Source organism: Sorghum bicolor, chromosome 4, assembly GCF_000003195.3.
Source record: "Sorghum bicolor cultivar BTx623 chromosome 4, Sorghum_bicolor_NCBIv3, whole genome shotgun sequence".
Classification (NCBI taxonomy): domain Eukaryota; kingdom Viridiplantae; phylum Streptophyta; class Magnoliopsida; order Poales; family Poaceae; genus Sorghum; species Sorghum bicolor.
In genome coordinates this window covers 59,813,985-59,830,784 of record NC_012873.2, presented here as the reverse complement: position 1 = coordinate 59,830,784, position 16,800 = coordinate 59,813,985, and the positions used below count along the sequence as shown (strand labels likewise).

The 16,800-nt window shown below is 45.0% G+C and overlaps 2 protein-coding genes across 3 annotated transcripts; both read right to left on the bottom strand.

Annotated features, from left to right (window-relative positions):
* Positions 5,679–10,334, bottom strand: LOC8077700 (protein NSP-INTERACTING KINASE 1). 2 transcript variants are annotated; one of them, XM_021459111.1, is made up of 12 exons: positions 9,740–10,334; positions 9,337–9,624; positions 9,042–9,174; positions 8,873–8,944; positions 8,632–8,775; positions 8,390–8,461; positions 8,236–8,295; positions 8,021–8,118; positions 7,745–7,894; positions 7,295–7,636; positions 6,616–6,995; positions 5,679–6,360 (listed from the first exon to the last, which is right to left on the bottom strand). In XM_021459111.1, exons 2-12 carry the CDS (start codon positions 9,443–9,445, stop codon positions 6,040–6,042), a joined length of 1,881 nt encoding a protein of 626 aa, XP_021314786.1. In that variant the 5' UTR covers positions 9,446–9,624; positions 9,740–10,334; the 3' UTR covers positions 5,679–6,039. The 2 variants fall into 2 exon arrangements, with proteins under 2 accessions (XP_021314786.1, XP_002452616.1); XM_002452571.2 differs by having other exon boundaries at positions 9,337–10,334.
* LOC8071740 (H/ACA ribonucleoprotein complex subunit 2-like protein) lies at positions 14,500–16,789 on the bottom strand. Its single transcript, XM_002452570.2, has 4 exons — positions 16,591–16,789; positions 16,422–16,491; positions 15,889–15,994; positions 14,500–15,021 (listed from the first exon to the last, which is right to left on the bottom strand). The coding sequence occupies exons 1-4, from the start codon at positions 16,703–16,705 to the stop codon at positions 14,860–14,862; spliced, it is 453 nt and encodes a 150-aa protein (XP_002452615.1). The 5' UTR covers positions 16,706–16,789; the 3' UTR covers positions 14,500–14,859.

Here is a 16,800-nt window from a genome sequence, read left to right as displayed (position 1 = left end):
CTTGTCTTCAAAGCGGCAGACTTCAGTGTTCTATTCTAGTGCGTGTCCGGTTCTAGTGCAGAGGCAGAGTATCAGGCTATTGCGACAGTTGTTGAGTGTTGCTGGCTACATTAGTTGCTTCAGGAGCTTCATGTCTCGATTCCTTTGGCGACTGTTGTCTATTGCGACAATCTTAGTGCAGTCTACATGACAGCCAATCCGTTTCATCATTGTCGCACGAAGCACATTGAGATTGACATTCACTTCGTTCACATTGCCGTGGGGCAGGTACATGTCCTCTATGTCTCCTCCGCACATCAGTTCGCGGACATCATGACTAAGGGGCAATGACTTTAGGTCCGGTCTCTATGTCCAGTTTCCTACCATGGTGACTGCGAGCGAGTATTAGAGATATTTATAGTCCAATACATGTATATCATGTAATTTGTACTCCAAGTTGTATCTTGACTATATACATGAGATCCACCCTCACCCACCCACTCCCATAATGAGTGTGAGGTGTTCCTAATTCTCTACAATTAGCACCTCCTAACCCATCACAACCATCGTCGAGGCCCTCTCTACTAGACCCTTACACGCTAACGCATGGTTGGGGCCCTCTACCTAGAACATCTAGTATTGGTAACACCGGCGTGTCCCTTCATCCACGAATTGTTCCTGAGCCTGGCAAACCCGATGCATGCTTCGTCCATGACGGCCTAAGTGCATCACTGTTTTCATCTAGGGATTTTAGATTCACGTCATTGCATTTTTTCGAGTTTGGAGATACGCCATTAAAATTCATCTATTTTGAGAGCTGCCATTATAATTTCATATATCCATAGTCTATGGCATTCTGTACCTTCCGTATACACGAACCCACTATCAGGAGCGTACTTATACATGGAAACGTATGGACGTTAAGGATCCGCATGTTGCGTGCGAGCGGAGCGGCAGCACTCGCTCCTACCTCGCCGTGTCCACCGGCACGAACTCGCTACCGCCATCGAGCCACCGCTTGGGATGTCGTTGGGTCCCGCTCCGCCGTATCACGGGCAACGTGTACGCGAGCGATGACCGCGTCTCTGCCGTCGGGGGAGTAGGAGCTCACGACAGAGGACGTCTTCTTCGCCTGGCTATGGCGAGGAGGTCGACACCGTGGTACAGGGCCCAAACGCCATCTCCATCTCAACCTTCCCCTCCTCGTGTTTCTAGTTTCCACGGCTCGCGCGTTGTCCATGGCATACACCTGCAGCCGCCGCGACCAGGCGAGCTCAAGATTGATGGGGCCGGCGAATGCCAGGGCCAACGACAATAGTTGCGGCCGCGTCGACATCACCACATCTACACAGAGGCCAACAACCGGGGCCTTGGCACAGCACGCGTCACGGACACCAGCCTGTCCGGCTCCTCCGCGCGTGTCTGAGAGCGTCCACGAACGGGACCGGCCGCGCCGGTGTACTTGTTTCACGAACGAGCTAGCATGAAGATGTTTAAGGACTTCGACATTTCAGGAAGGTGTAGGACTACGATGTTGCAGGAAGGGGGCTCTAGGAAGTTGTAGTTGAGGTCCAGCCCTCCCGCCGAAGTTAACAAATGTGTGAAGACGAATCAATAATCTCATCGAAATGGCGAACTGTTCTCGTGGTAGGAACAACATCAACATGAACGAACAGGGGCGTTCCAATTCAGCATACCTGCTTTGATCTAGATGGCGGCGTTGGGCTCGGGCGTGTGGAAGGTGCGGCAGGGCTTCCACACTAGTGGTGTCGGCGTCCTTGGGAGCGCTCGGCTCCGACCATGGCACGGGCGAGGAGACGGGGACGTCGCTGGGTGAGCTCAGCTACAACCATGGCGCGAGGACAGGGATGGGGATGCCGCCAGGCAAGCTCGGCTCCGGTCATGGCGCAGGTGAGCTCAGTCCCGAAGAGGGAGTCCATGGCCACGACAATGGTGGGCTCTGGCCATGGGGCTGACAAGGGGATGGGGACGCCGCCAGGAAAGATGCCACAGGCCGCTGCTCCGCTCGCACGCAGTTCGCCGTGGGCGGGCTTCTTCTAACGGAGAGGAAGCGGGGACTTGACGTCGTACTCATCTCTTTATGTGTCTGACAATGGATCTATATACGTGAGAAGTGTAGAAAATGGCATAGTTATGGAAGGGCTGAAATTATAATGGTAGTTTTCTAAATAGACAAATTGTAATGGTGTATTTCCAAACTTGCAAATTTGTAATGGTACAAATCCAAAAAAACCCTTTCATCTATGTCCTCGATGGCCCTAACTGCGTCTGCCTCGACATCGCCGTCTTCCACGATGACTACCTTGGCACATCTCCATCATCACTACGGTGCCTCTTGCACCCGCTACCTTGCCTACTATGCTAACCATGACTATCTCTAACACGACATCTTCGATCATGCCTCCTTGCCCCATGCTCGGCTACCTCGATGTCGGCACAAAGGGCTACCGCCTTGCTTTAGCACTCTGGCCACAACATCTGCGACACATCAACCATTTGACTACAAGGGGGATGTCAGCTTACAACCTTCAACTTCTTCTCCACTCTCATTTTCTGCGCCACTCCTGTTGTGACTAGGGATGTTAGTATTAAGATATCTCTAAATATGGTAGATTATGATCATGTAATCCTGGCTTGCCTTATCTCTAATGGTGCTTCTTGCCTCCAAGCAATATACTCATAGATAGTTTGCCCATGGGGTTCAACAATACAAATCAACTATTGCACCAATTATCTCCCTCTGACAATCACCACATAGATCTTTGCTACACTTGAGTTCTTTTCCTTTTGTTTTAGACTTGGTGTTTAATTCCTGCTCCTGTCGGTTCCTTCTTTTAACAGAATGCTTTTTTCCTTAAATACGCAAAAGATTTTGGCATCATTTTAATTAAGGTAGAAGAATTTAACACAAATGACGCGCTGCTGACGAGCGCCTTAGGAGGTCTAACAGCCGTAGGCTGGACCGTCCTAACTTACAGAATCAAATTTTGATATTTAGACTTGGGCACCATTTTAACAGAATGTTCGTGATGATTCCTAACATGGGCATTTTTGCAAAGCTCCTTGCCAACAGATTAGCTCCCCACCTCAACTCCTTGGTTTCGAATTGCCAGAGTGCGTTCATCAAGAAAAGGAGTATACATGACAATTTCTTGTGCGTTCAGGCCACAGTCAAGAAAATGCACCGAGAAAAGACGTCGGCGCTCTTCATGAAGCTTGACATCCACAAGGCTTTTGACACAGTCAACTGGAGCTACCTACTTGATGTCCTGCGTGCTCTTGGCTTCGGCACAAGATGGTGCAAATTGGTATCCATGCTGTTTCGCACAGCCACCTCGAGGGTGCTCATCAATGGCCTGCAGGGTCCAAGCTTCCACCACGCCAGGGGAGTTCGCCAATGCGATCCTCTTTCGCCGATGCTCTTTATCCTCGCCATGGACCCCTTGCAGCGTATGCTTGAGCTAGCAACCCAGAATGGCGCTATATCCCCGCTACCCTCGACCATTGCCAGATGGAGAGCCTCCCTATATGCGGACGATGCGGCCATCTTCTTAAACCCTACAAAGGATGACATTACTGCAATCCAAGTGGTTCTCCAAGCTTTTGGAAATATCTCCGGACTCCACATTAATATGGACAAGAGCTCTGTCCATCCGATCAGATGTGAAGACATAGACCTTGGTCATGTCCTTGGATCCTTCATCGGGATTGAAGGAGAATATAATTTGTGGAATATTTGATATATTGCATTGGGCCTCATAGCCTGATTATATAGGGTACATAGGACTAACACCTTATGTGGATACACAATGTGGTACTATTCCTATTTACTCTAACATCCCCCCGCAGTCACAGCGGGAGCGCTACAAACGGTAAGACTGGAGAAAAAGCTGATAAGTGGAATATTTGATATATTGCATTGGGCCTCATGGGCTGATTATATAGGGTACATAGGACTAACACCTTATATGGATACACAATGTGGTACTATTCCTATTTACTCTAACAGGGATTAGAGGCACCTTCCCTTGTCGCTACCTCAGACTTCAGCTCCACACGCGTGCGCTGCGGAAGGTCCACATACAGCCACTCATCGAATGGATTGGACAGAGACTTCCCGGATGGAAAGGGAAGTGGCTTAACAGAGCTGGACGTCTTGCTTTAGTCCAGTCCGTCCTCTGGGCTATGCCTACCTGCCACCTAACGGTATTCCCGTTACCAGTTTGGGCTCGCAAAAGCATCGACAAGATCATAAGATCCTTCTTTTGGAAAGGAGAGGAGAACGCCAACGGGGGACATTGTCTCGTCAACTGGCCAACAGTAACTAGACCAAAGGACCTCGGGGGGCTCAGGGTTCCGGACCTCGATAAATTCAGCAGGGCACTGCGACTGAGGTGGCTATGGCAAGAATGGGTGGACACTTCCAAGCTGTGGGTGGGAATGAAGGTCCCCTGCAACGATCTTGATCGGGCTCTGTTCAATGCATCTACTAGAGTTACCGTTGGGGATGGCCGAAAGGCAGGATTCTAGCACGATAGCTGGCTTGATGGCGAGGCCCCAAAATTCCTAGCACCCAGCCTTTTCGAGGTCATCAGGTTCAAGAACAGGACTGTGCACTTTGAGCTCCGGAACAATGCCTGGATCGCTGCACTGAGGGGGCGAATCTCCACCTACCAGCAGGTGGAAGAATTCATCTCGCTATGGATCAGGATACAACTGGTTCACCTAATGCCGGGCACTCCTGACACCATCATCTGGAGATGGACAGCAAGTGGTGCTTATTCCACCAGATCAGCGTATAGGATCCAATTTTCTGGGTCCTATAGAGCTTTCAGAGGAGACCTTATATGGAGAGCGCACACAGAGAACAAATGCAAGGTATTTGCATGGATCATGGCACGGGAGAAAGCTCTCACGGCAGATAATCTACAGAAGAAGGGTTGGCCTCACCAAGAGCATGGCACCTTGTGCAATGGACCCCTGGAAACATGCCTTCACCTCGCCCTGCTATGCCCGTTCACCAGACTAGTGTGGGAGCAGATCCTTCAGTGGGAGAACTTTGATGCCGGCCAAGTACTACCGGCAAGGCGGCAACTGACCCAGCCCATCTTCTCACATAGTGGGAGGAAGCACAATCTAGGATAGCCAAGAATGACAGGAGACGCTTCAATGGTCTAGTCATCTACACCATCTGGAACGTCTGGAAAGAAAGGAATAGGAGAATTTTCTCCAACTCGCATGAGACGGCGCTGAAGGTGGCTTCAAGAACAAAAGAAGATATCCTACAGTGGAGGAGGGCCCAAACTTGGAGCGTATAATCATTTTAAGTGCATTTGTATTTTGTTTTTCGTTCCCCCAGATCAAGGTTGGGGAGGGGGTGGCTGCAAAACAGCTGTACATAAACTCTTTCCAATCTTAATTGAGAGGCAGAGCTCCTGCCATTTTACTTTCAAAAAATTCCTAACATGGGCATGCAGATTTTTAGCCTGCTGTAACTTTTTTCGGTTTGAAACTGTAGCCTTCCATATTTGATCCTTGTCTTTGCCATCATACAATGTTCTGTTACATGGAGTCAGATATCCACACAAAATATTTGCTATTTTCTGGTGAAGATTTTGTATTTGTATGGATGTAGGACAGAAGTTGAGTTTCAACAACAATCTGGGACAGTTGACCAATGCACAGACAACGACACTTCCAAGCCTCTGCATTCCAATGTTTTTTTTTTTTTGCTTTTTACAAATTATATCTAGAGTAATAGAATATAAAGGAAAAAATACAAAAAAATCTTACATTAGAAATTGGAAATATTGCTCTATGGCCTTATTCTACCAACAGTTACTTAACCTGTAGATGTAGTAATGTACCATGCCTAGACTAGGTTGTGCTCTTCTTTTAATCTTTGTACAGTTCAGCTGATTGAGATCTGCTTCGATTTCTGACAGGATGCAGCATCAGTTGCTTCACTTTGTATTATTTACATATTCTACTGGGAAACAACTGCTGGATACTTCTTGCCTCAGACCGTCTCCCATGGTATCATCTCGGCCCAGAAAGCTCCACTGCTTGCACCAGCAGCGACGAGTCATCTGTCAGGTCAGAGTGGCAGCGGCTGAAGGAGAACTCGGGCACCTTGAATTTGTGTGACTCAGTGTGTTGTGACGCCTCCCACCGCTCTGCAAGCCCATCGCCTTCCAGCATCCTGACCACCTCTGACATCTTGGGCCTGTGACCAGGGAGGAACTGAGTACATAGCAGTGCCACTTGCACCATCTCCTCCAGCTCAATACGGTCATATTTGCTTCCCAGGCCCTTGTCGACAAGTATGTCCAGCTGCTTCTCTTGGTGCATCTTCTTCACCTGAACAGCATCAATGTCCGTTAGCCCAGGTATGATCATATGCCATGCCTTCTCTACTAAGGGGAATTCCTCCCTTTGGGAGGGTACTTATCATTAGTTTACTTGCTAGTAAACTAGCTAGTAAACCTCTAATTAGCTTGTCTATATAATTGGACTTCCTCCCAAGGGTCGGAAGCTAGAATGGGGGATTGGCAGGTCAAAGAATAAAAGCACTAGTTATGTAGACCATATTAAACTGGTATTGCATTAACTTACCCAGTCTAACATGGCTCCCTTCTGATTTGATGACTTCCCAAACTCTAGTGCAGTCTGACCAGTGATCAGCTCCAGCAGCAGGATTCCAAAACCAAAGACATCTGTTTTCTCAGATGACTGGCCAGTGGAGAGGTACTCAGGAGCGATGTGACCGACAGTTCCCCGCACAGCTGTGGTGACATGTGATTCACGGTGGTCTAGGAGCTTTGCAAGCCCAAAGTCCCCGACAATTGCTTCGCAACAGTCATCTAGCAGTATGTTTGCTGCCTTAACGTCTCTGTGGATGATCTTGGGATCACACTGCTCGTGTAGGTACAGTAGACCTCGTGCTGCCCCAAGTGCTATCCTCTTTCTGGTGATCCAGTCCAGTGGTGGCTTCCCTGTAGTTTGAGTTGGTGAAAAAAAGTTAATGTTTTGGTTACAAGGGAATCATATTCTTTGTTCTAATATTCTGCCCAAAGGAGATGAAATGGAAACAGAACGAAAAAAATCAAATTCCAAATCTTTTGTTCTGCTTCTCAGCTTGGGTAGGTTCTATCTTCAATTATATCAGGCAGTCACATTGTTTGGAAAAAAAAAATCAAGCAGTCATGTTTAATTCCATATACATTTACTTGAGAAAATTTCAACAAAGAAAGGCGCATGACACTGGTGACTAGTAACTTGAAAAACTGCTTACCTTTCAGGCGCAATGCGACACTCCCATTCGACATGTATGGATAGACTAGTAGCCTCTCACTGGCGGTCATGCAGAATCCATAGAGTCTCAGGAGGTTCCTGTGCACTGCCAAGCTGATCATCTCGACTTCAGTCTGAAACTGTGCTTCCCCGCCTGCAGCATTACCATCTTTGAGCCTCTTGACGGCTACAAGACTCCCATCTGGGAGCTGCCCCCGGTAAACGATACCAAACCCGCCTTTTCCTAATATGTTCTTGCTGCTGAAGTTTTCTGTTGCAGCCTGGAGCTCTCTGAATTGAAACCGCTTCATATTTCCGAGGTTGACATTCTCTATGTGCTGGTCTGCAGTAGCCAATACAGTAAGATGAAGATCAAACACTGATACCATCAAGATTCACGATCAAGGTACTGAGTTCATGAATTGATTAGTAACTTAAGCATTTTACTTACCATCAACATTGTAAAGAGTCTTCCGGTTTCGCCTACACCTCCACCAGAATAGCAAACCAATGGCAAGGAAAACGAGGCTGATGCAGCCAGTTGTAGCACCAAATGCAATTGCAACTTTATGGCTCTTAGCTTTCGCAGGCATCAGAGTTCCTTTAGATAAAAGTTGTCATTAGATCAGTTTGCTATCTACAAAATTATACTTGAATCTATAAGATAACTGAGAACAAGTGTCCTTAATGCAATTGCTAGCATCATGAACTGATTGACTCTGCATACCCTGTGTGTTATTCAGGCCGTATGACATTGGCATAGGTAAAGACCCATAACAATCTTGTTCCATGGTTGCTGCACAGATCAGTGGATTCCCTACAATGCTGCAAGAGAATCGTGTGAATATTTTTATTCCTGGTAACTCAAAATTTGAAGGTAAATATGTTTCAGTGGAAGTGGAAATTTTGGTCAAGATAAATAACAGAAGGCTATAGCCTTACTTGAAAGTCCTTGTCAGGGACCCTGGGATTGGACCACTGAAATTATTGTAGGACAGATCCCTGAAAGAATGCAAGTTAACAGTGATCAATGATCACCACATAGCCAACACAGGACACGTATCACGGAACAGCAAAACAAGCAATGAGTACTCACAGGAAAATAAGGTGTGATAAATTAGCTGATGATGGAGGGAAGGCACCAGACAATGTGTTGTTGTTAAGCCTCCTAGTAAGAGCACAATGTTGGAGTAATTAAAAGTAAGAATAGAGACTTCGTGTCTCCTGAGGAACAACAGGACATGAATAGAAAACATCCAGAATAGCATTCAAGACAAGTACGGTGGAACAGAAGTCCAACTGTTCAAAGCTAGTACAGTGGAGCAGAATTGCACTCACAGATACTGAAGGCTTTCAAGGTGGCCCACAGAGCTTGGGATTTCACCAGAGAGGTGGTTGCTGGACAGGTCAAGCGTTTTGAGCTTTCTTAGCTTGCCAATCTCTGCTGGGATTAACCCGTTTATGTTGTTGTTCTGCAGAAGACTATAAAGAACACATAGAGAGCAAAAATGAGATCTCTTCTTGCCGCAAGAAACATAGTAAATGTAGAAGCTAAGGTAACCATGGCAGCAAATCTTACACTGTCTCAAGGTTGGTCAAATTCCCTATACTTGGGGAGAGAATGCCAGAAAGGTTCTGGCTTGGTGCTTCTCTGCCAAATGGAAATAGCCAGACAAACGATAAGATACAGAGGAAACATTGATTGAGCTGAAGCACACACAAAAAAAAGTGGTAGGTGACTTGCTTACAATCCGGTGACAAGGTTCTCTGGAGAGCAAGTGACCATGGTCCAGCTGCAAGGATCCACAGAGTCTTGGTCCCAGTTCTTCAGCACACCATGAGGATCCTTGAGGTAGTTCTTGATCATCATGAGAGCTTGAACTGCAAACAAAAAAGAGATTGTCACTACAACAATGTAGCAAAAGGGGGGAAAATGAAGAGCCAACTAGAGAGTTGTTTGATCTGAGAGAATGACAAGGATGATTATAAGGACCAATGAAAGAGCACAAACACAAGATAAACAAGATATCTCTTGATATTGACCTTCATAGTTTACACCCTTGGGGGAGAGGAGGCCGCTTGCAGGCCCGCAAGAGCAGAAGAGCAGGAGCAGCACCAGGACCAGGGAGGAAGCAGCAAGAACCACCCCCATTGCCAAGGCAGCGCAAGACAACGAGTTCAGGAACTCGCTCCGTGTTCAAACATGGAAGCAAGGGTGAGGCCAAGGCGAGGAAGAATCATGCAGCCTTTCTCTTCCCACAGAACCAAATGGCCAGTGGCAGTGGAAGCCTGGAAGGGATGCGGGATGCGGGATGCCTCTGCTCTGAGAACCTGTCAGTATAGCATGCAAATGACACAAAAGAAGATGCCTGTGCTCTGGCCGCAAGCAAGCAGGAGCACAAAAGGAGGGGCGAGGCCGCGAGGGCCGAGGGGGGGACAAACATGCCTGCCACCTGAGCCTGCTTGGAATAGAAAATTACAGCAAAGGAGGCAAGAAAATTCCTCGTCCCTCTCTCTCTCTCTTCCTCCCTTTTGTGTTCTTGGGGCCTGTGAAGAACGAAACGAGGCTATGAAAAACAGTGACGGTGTGTTTGTTAACTTAAGGTGCCTAGGCTAATCTAGTCCAAAGTTTACAGATTATTATTGATCCCACTCAAGAAAGACATCAGCTTTATTGGAGTGTGGGTGTGTTGCAGTGGAGTGAGACTATGACAGGTCACGACTCACAACAGCACCTTTCAGTTGATTGGGGATTCTTGCAACAAAAGAATTCTCCAAAGCATGGGCAGTTGGACAATTAGCTCGGGAAGTGAGAATTCTGGTGTAGAGCGATAAACAACCGGGGCAAAGTGTCTTTAGTAGGAGGGACTGGAGGAGTGGGGAGGGAGGGAGGATAATGACAGGGAGGAAGTGCCTCTCGGCTCTCACCTGACCTGAAGTGGATGGGGAAGTGGACAAGGGAATTTTGGTCTTCTTGCAGTGTGGATGGAGAATCAAGAACCAGCTAAAAGCAACGCAATCCCGGTCACAAGAACAAGAGGGAGTGAGGGACAATAGGAGTACTACCATATGCTCCTTCTGTCTACTGTAGCAGAATAGCAGTAGCCTGGGCGCTGATGGGTTACTACTACCATGTCTTGTTTGTATCACTTCACTTGGCAGTTAGTGCAAAAGAAAGATTACTATCATGCAAATGCTTGCACACATGTATACTTGTAAAAGTCCTTAGTAGTGTTTGAGCTGAAAATCTTGTAAGGATTGGCTATGTGTGGTTGTAGTCTTGCAGAGGCTGCATATTTTCCATTTTCTAAAAAAAGGCATCTGAAAAAGTTTCAAGGAAAACAAAGATAGAGATTCTAATAGCTTCCCTTTCATATATAAGCAATTATTATAGGGTCGTCATCCGTGCTTTCCTGTGTCATGTGATAGGACTTTTTGTTTAGAAGTAGATGGGCGCATGTAGAGTGGTGTTTAAGGAAGGGAGACTGAATGTTCATATGATGTTAATTTAGGGCAGGGAGAGATTGCTATCAGGCTGGTGATGATCCAGGATGCCATCAAATCAACCTCTATTCCTTGTTTGATCTGCAAAGGAGAAGGGATGGGCAGATAGATGGGCATGCTCTTCGCCTCTTGGTTCCTGTCCTTGGGATTCAAATCATTGCGAGGCGCAGCTTGCACGAAAGACGTGACCTTTCTTTTCAGTGAAATGAGGGATGCTTTGCTGCCTCTGCCTTTGCCTGTCCCCCCCTCTCGCTTTTCTCTTTTTCCTCTGCCGCACCCCTCTCCTTTATGTCATTGTATGTGTGTGTGTAAAGAGCAAAAGCCAATTGCCAATCTGCAATGTGCCATACCATGCCGTACAGGCATTGGTTGGTAGTTGAAAGAGATAAGGAGATTGAAGCGTACACGGGGGCATGAAAAACTGAAAAAAAAAAAAAAGATAGGTGGTCAGGGTAGACAAAGATGATAGCCTGAGGTTTTACTGATGTTCCGGCAGAAGTGAGCATGCTTGATAAAGATCCAAGCATGGGGGCGTGAGTCATAATGTTGCCTCAGCTGTCCAAACCTCAACTTCCTGTCCAAGGGAAGCCTGCATCATTGGCCTGGTTTGGTTGGTTTTCTACTAAGGACGAGCTTTGGATAATCCTTTTGCAACCGTGCAAGTGCAACGACTTATGTATGGCCATCATCTCAATGATGGCACTTAGTAGTTGCGAGGCCTGTTTGGTTTGGACAGCTAAAGTTTAGTTAGCTAACTTTAGCCTATTTAGAGCATCTCCAATAACTTTTTTAAATCTCACTATCTAAATCATCATTTGAAGAGCCATTTGCATAAAAAAACGTTTTCTATATTTTTTTTACTTTCCAACAGTTTTGCTAAATTCATGCGCACTCTAGAGAGTCATTCTCGTCTTCTATATTTGACTAGCGAAAAACCCGGAATAGACAATGGCTATATTTAGATGACCATTTAGAGAAGCTGTTGGATGGTAGTTTTTCATCAAAATTGCTATTCGTAGTATTTAGGAAGAATATACAAAGTCTCTTGCAATTCCAAGAGCTTGGCTATTCTTGTTGTGGAGGCTATTTTAAATTTTGCATAGTAAAAAGTAGGCTTAAAATAGAAAGTTGGTTATCCCTTAATTTTCGGTGGCCATATATAGGCAACCACTGACACTAGCTATCCGATTTTGTAAAATAGCAAGGTTGTTGCAGACTTCTTCTTTTTTAAGAAGTTTTATATTTTAAAAAATGGCTCAACAATAGAATTTGGCTACTAATTTTAGCCAAGCTCTTGGAGTTGTTCTTAGTCACTTTTTTTTTGCAAACACATGGATTAAGGCCTTGTTTGGTTCCTTAGGATTTTTTTAACACCCATCACATCGAATGTTTGGACACATGCATGGAGTACTAAATATATACTATTTACAAAACTAAAAACACAGCTACAAAAAAATTTACGGGACAAATCTTTTGAGCCTAGTTAGTTTATAATTGGACACTTAATTATCAAATAAAACGAAAATATTACAGTACCTGTTAAATTTTAACATCTCAAACTAAACACCCCTTAACTGGGACTAAAAGGAGAGCTAAAGTTTAGTCACCAAAGGGGAGCTAAACTAGACTAAATGGAGTTAAACCTCACCTTTTAGTCTCATTTAGCCAAACACCCAGACTAAAGTGGACTAAAAGGTCTCTTTTAGGCCTTATTTAGATTCAAAAACTTTTTGGATTTTGACACTGTAGCACTTTCGTTTTTATTTGACAAACATGGTCCAATCATAGAGTAACTAGGTTTAAAAGATTTGTATCGTGATTTACAGAAAAACTGTGCAATTAGTTATCTTTTTTATTTATATTTAATGTTCAATGCAAGTGTCGCAAGATTCGATGTGATGGGGAATCTTGTAAAGTTTTGGGTTTTTAGGTGCATCTAGGCCTTGTTTAGTTCCCCAAAAATTTTGCAAAATTTTTCAAATTCCCCGTCACATCGAATCTTTAGACGTATGCATGGAGTATTAAATATAGATGAAAATAAAAACTAATTACACATTTGGTCGGAATTGACGAGACGAATCTTTTGAGTCTAGTTAGTCTATAATTGGACAATATTTGTCAAATACAAACGAAAGTGCTACTATTCTTATTTTGCAAAATTTTTTGGAAGTAAACAAGGCCCTAAACAAGACGTTAATCACCCAAACCAAACATCAATAACCAAACAGACCCGAGTGGCCTGATTCTGATCAGCTGTGCTAGTTTGGCTGTTGGCTACAGCAAGCTTCGAGGTCAACAGAATCCATTTCACGCGATTGCACAGAGCCACACAGTGGCATGCATGCCTGCAGGAGCCCAGGATACGGCTGTAGAATCCACTGCTCACAGCCCAGCACTGCACCTTGCAAGTATCATGCACCTTGTATGCTGGGATTGACCATTTGACCAGGTGATCTCAGCCCTGAAGCATGAACGCATGGTGGCCAGTCAGGTCATCAACAAAAAGGCTCTTTGCGCCATTCGCCATCGCCCGCCCTCAAGTATCTTTGACCAGCAGGATAAAAAGACTGCACAGGAAGGGCTTTCTGGGCAAGTAAAACCGTGCCAGGATTCTAGTACGCTTAATTTAATTTTCTTTTGAAATGAACTTTTTTAAACCAAATTTAGATCAGTTGATGGTTGTATGCTTTGCTCCATCTAAAAAAACAGATTTGCGAGCATGACTATCCCAAGGGAATCTCTACCTTGAAATAACAACACAGATTTTCTCTAAAAACAACAACAACATAGACAGTACTCCATCTGGTAGTACTATTTACTATCGAAGTGGCAAGTGAATCACATAAAGAGTTGCGAGATAGAGGCCATTTTGCCGTTGGATCTTTTGCTTGTCATTGTTTAGGGCATGACTATCCCAAGGGAATCTCTACATTCCACAAGTTTGGCCACGCATTAGAATCCTACTTAACCCAACCCACTCCTTTGCCTGGCCGGGATTGGAAATGGTTGTTGGCTCCTCGGCGGCAGCTCGAGAGCAGCGCAAATCTCTCAAAGCAAGCACGCAACCACTCCAACTCGGCTCCGTATTGTTGTTTTTATATATATATAAATAAATAAATAAAACACCCGGCTCCGTGAGCGTCCCTGTCTCAGTAGTCAGTCCCAGTCTCCTAGAGAGAGAGAGACTGATACTTGACGTATCCCAACAGTAACAAGCACAGAAATCCCGGAGCCAACTTTGTCGTGTCTCATCGTGTGTTTGCCACAAGCTTTCAAACAGAAGCGCCGTGAAGCTAAGATCCAGACGAAGCATCAAAAGATCAGAGTACCAGTGCAAAAAAACCTGAGCTGTTTCCCTGCGTACCCACAAACAGCTCTGAATTCTGAAGGGACGCTAGCACACAGCTGCGTACCCGCAAACAGCTCTGAATTCTGAAGGGACGGTAGCACAACTGTATTGTTGCTGTAATACGAGTACGACCGCGCTTTTATCGATCCGACAATCTTTGCGTGGCTCCAGACACCAGAGGTCAAGAAAACTGTCTATCAAACAAACAGAACGAAGAGTTGCCGCACGCTTCCATCAAACATCAAACGAACAGCGCTTTGCCGCACGCTGATCGAACCCAAGAGGAAAACTTGTGAACCATGCACCCCACAAAATTTGAATTGAAGTTCTATAAACCCAAACGAGCAGAAGACTGATCCTGATATAAGGCGCTAAGATACCGCAAGATTTACAGGCACATCTTGTGACAAGTCATCAACACAAGACCTGGAACGTGCCTACTAGCTACCAAGATTCGACAACCCAAGGAAACAGTGTGGTCACCGAACTGATTATAATTGGCTAAATCTAATCATTAATAATAGGATAATACGCCAACAAGGATAGTCCATAATATGCAGGTAAACTCATATAGTCATATCGCTCCAGCCACCATGCAAAACATACTGGTGCGGTTGTTCCAAGCAGGCAGGGCAGGTTGACAGGATCAAGTTACATACTACACCAAGAAAGATGTGCACATGGAGTTGCCTGATTCTCAGATAATATGGTCCTCAGAACATTGCAGACGTAGCCTCAGCAACTTCCGTTACAACTTGGTCATAGTCTGACTTCAGTTTATCCTTCACCTCTTCACTGAGCTCCCCCTTGGTTGGTTTGGTCAGAACCAAGACGCAACAAGTCGGCCTCTTTGTGGTTCCTGCAGTCGCAAGATCCTGTTCAGAAGGCAAATGACACATCAGTATATTGGGCTTGTCTTCTAAGAATAAGCATCCTATAAAAATAATTGACTGCAATACAATGTAAAGAACTAAATTAACATGTAGTATTTCCTCATGTTACCATTTTTTTTTACAGAACCCAGGTTACCTACTGTTAATCTTCAAGTATGCTTGATGATCAAGATAATTTTGCTGTTGAGAAGGACAAATGGTCTTTGTGATGTGGATTTTAACATTCAGGTATGGTATTTATGGGGTGTTTGGTTGCTACTTGCTAGCCACAACTTGCCATCATTTGCCACATCTAAGGTTAGCCAAGTTTGACCAACTTTGGCTGCTGTTTTGTTACCACCACAAAGTGTGGTAAGATTGCCTTCCATTAAATATTTAAATTAGGCCCCACACGTCAATGAATCAGAAGTGTGGCAAGATTCTCTTAGGCTTACTAAGGTGTAGCACATATTTTGAGCACATAACCTTAGACAAATTTTTGTGGCTAGGAACCAAACATGCCATTAGTATTTACATGTGCATGGATGTCTTTTAACAATTTATTTAGAACAGTTATCAAATGACAAGACAAATAGGTGGTGGTACTTAGTTGTTATGTGATCAGACCAAAAACAGTCCGTCACTAACAGGCAACTGCTACCAGGAAGATGACACAGCATTTTCAATGTATGAAGAAATTTATGGATTTTGGTCATCTGATAAGCAACTTTAAGCACTCTTTGTTTATATGGACATGCAACATGCAGTTGTAACTGTCATCTCAATATCTTACATGGTGGTGACAGAATTCTACACCCACACCAGTGCAGAAAACTTGAACCTAAATAAAATGGGGAAATGTAAACCCACCTCTTTTGATGGAACATATATGTAAGGAACATTAGCTTCCTCACATAGTATAGGAACATGTGTAATCACATCAATAGGAGAAACATTTCCAGCAATCACACACAACCTGCAAAAAAACAAAGCAGATTCCGATGATGCTAACAATTAGGCAAGAAATGCTGCAGGAAATCTAAACATCAAGAGAAGCAAGTTCTCCACACAATAGACAACAGTTCATTTTGCATCCAAAAAATTGGACAATTTCACCACAATAAGTGCATTCGATTACCATTTGTTACTCATGTGGATTTCCAAGTAAATCAAATAAGGTATTATTGGATTTTTTTTATATGAGTAAAATACCACTACGGCAATTAGGCAATTAGGCATGTGCCCTAAGCTGTATACCATTTCGTAAGTGAAGATGTATATAAACTCTAAGTGAGAACCATGTGCCCTAAAAGCTGATTGCCACGACGACTAGCCAATTAGGCAATTCAAAGTTTATCAAGCACTGATTAGGAAGGGGAAAAAATAAACTAGAGTTGGCTTACCCTTTGTTCCCGCGGCGAATGCTCTTGACTACCTCTTTGACTCCGCGCTTGAGGCACTTGGCCTCAGAGGCTGCAAATTCGCCAAGAATCACAACAGGATGAGAAGAAACTCGCAACCGAATAGAGCAAACACGGAATCTAATTGGGCGAAGGCGAAAGTCTCACGAACCTCGTCGCACGAGCTTGAGGGTCCGCTTGCAGAGCTTCTTTCCAGCGAGGGGCTTCGCGATGGGCATCAGCGCCACCGGGGTCTTCTTCTTCTCCGTCTCCGTGTCGCTCCCCATCGCCGCCGCCGCCGCCTTCTACTAGTGGCTTCGCGGTTGCGGGTTTTAGTTCGTTCTGGACTAGGGTTTTAGAAGGCGCAAAGCGTAATCACTAT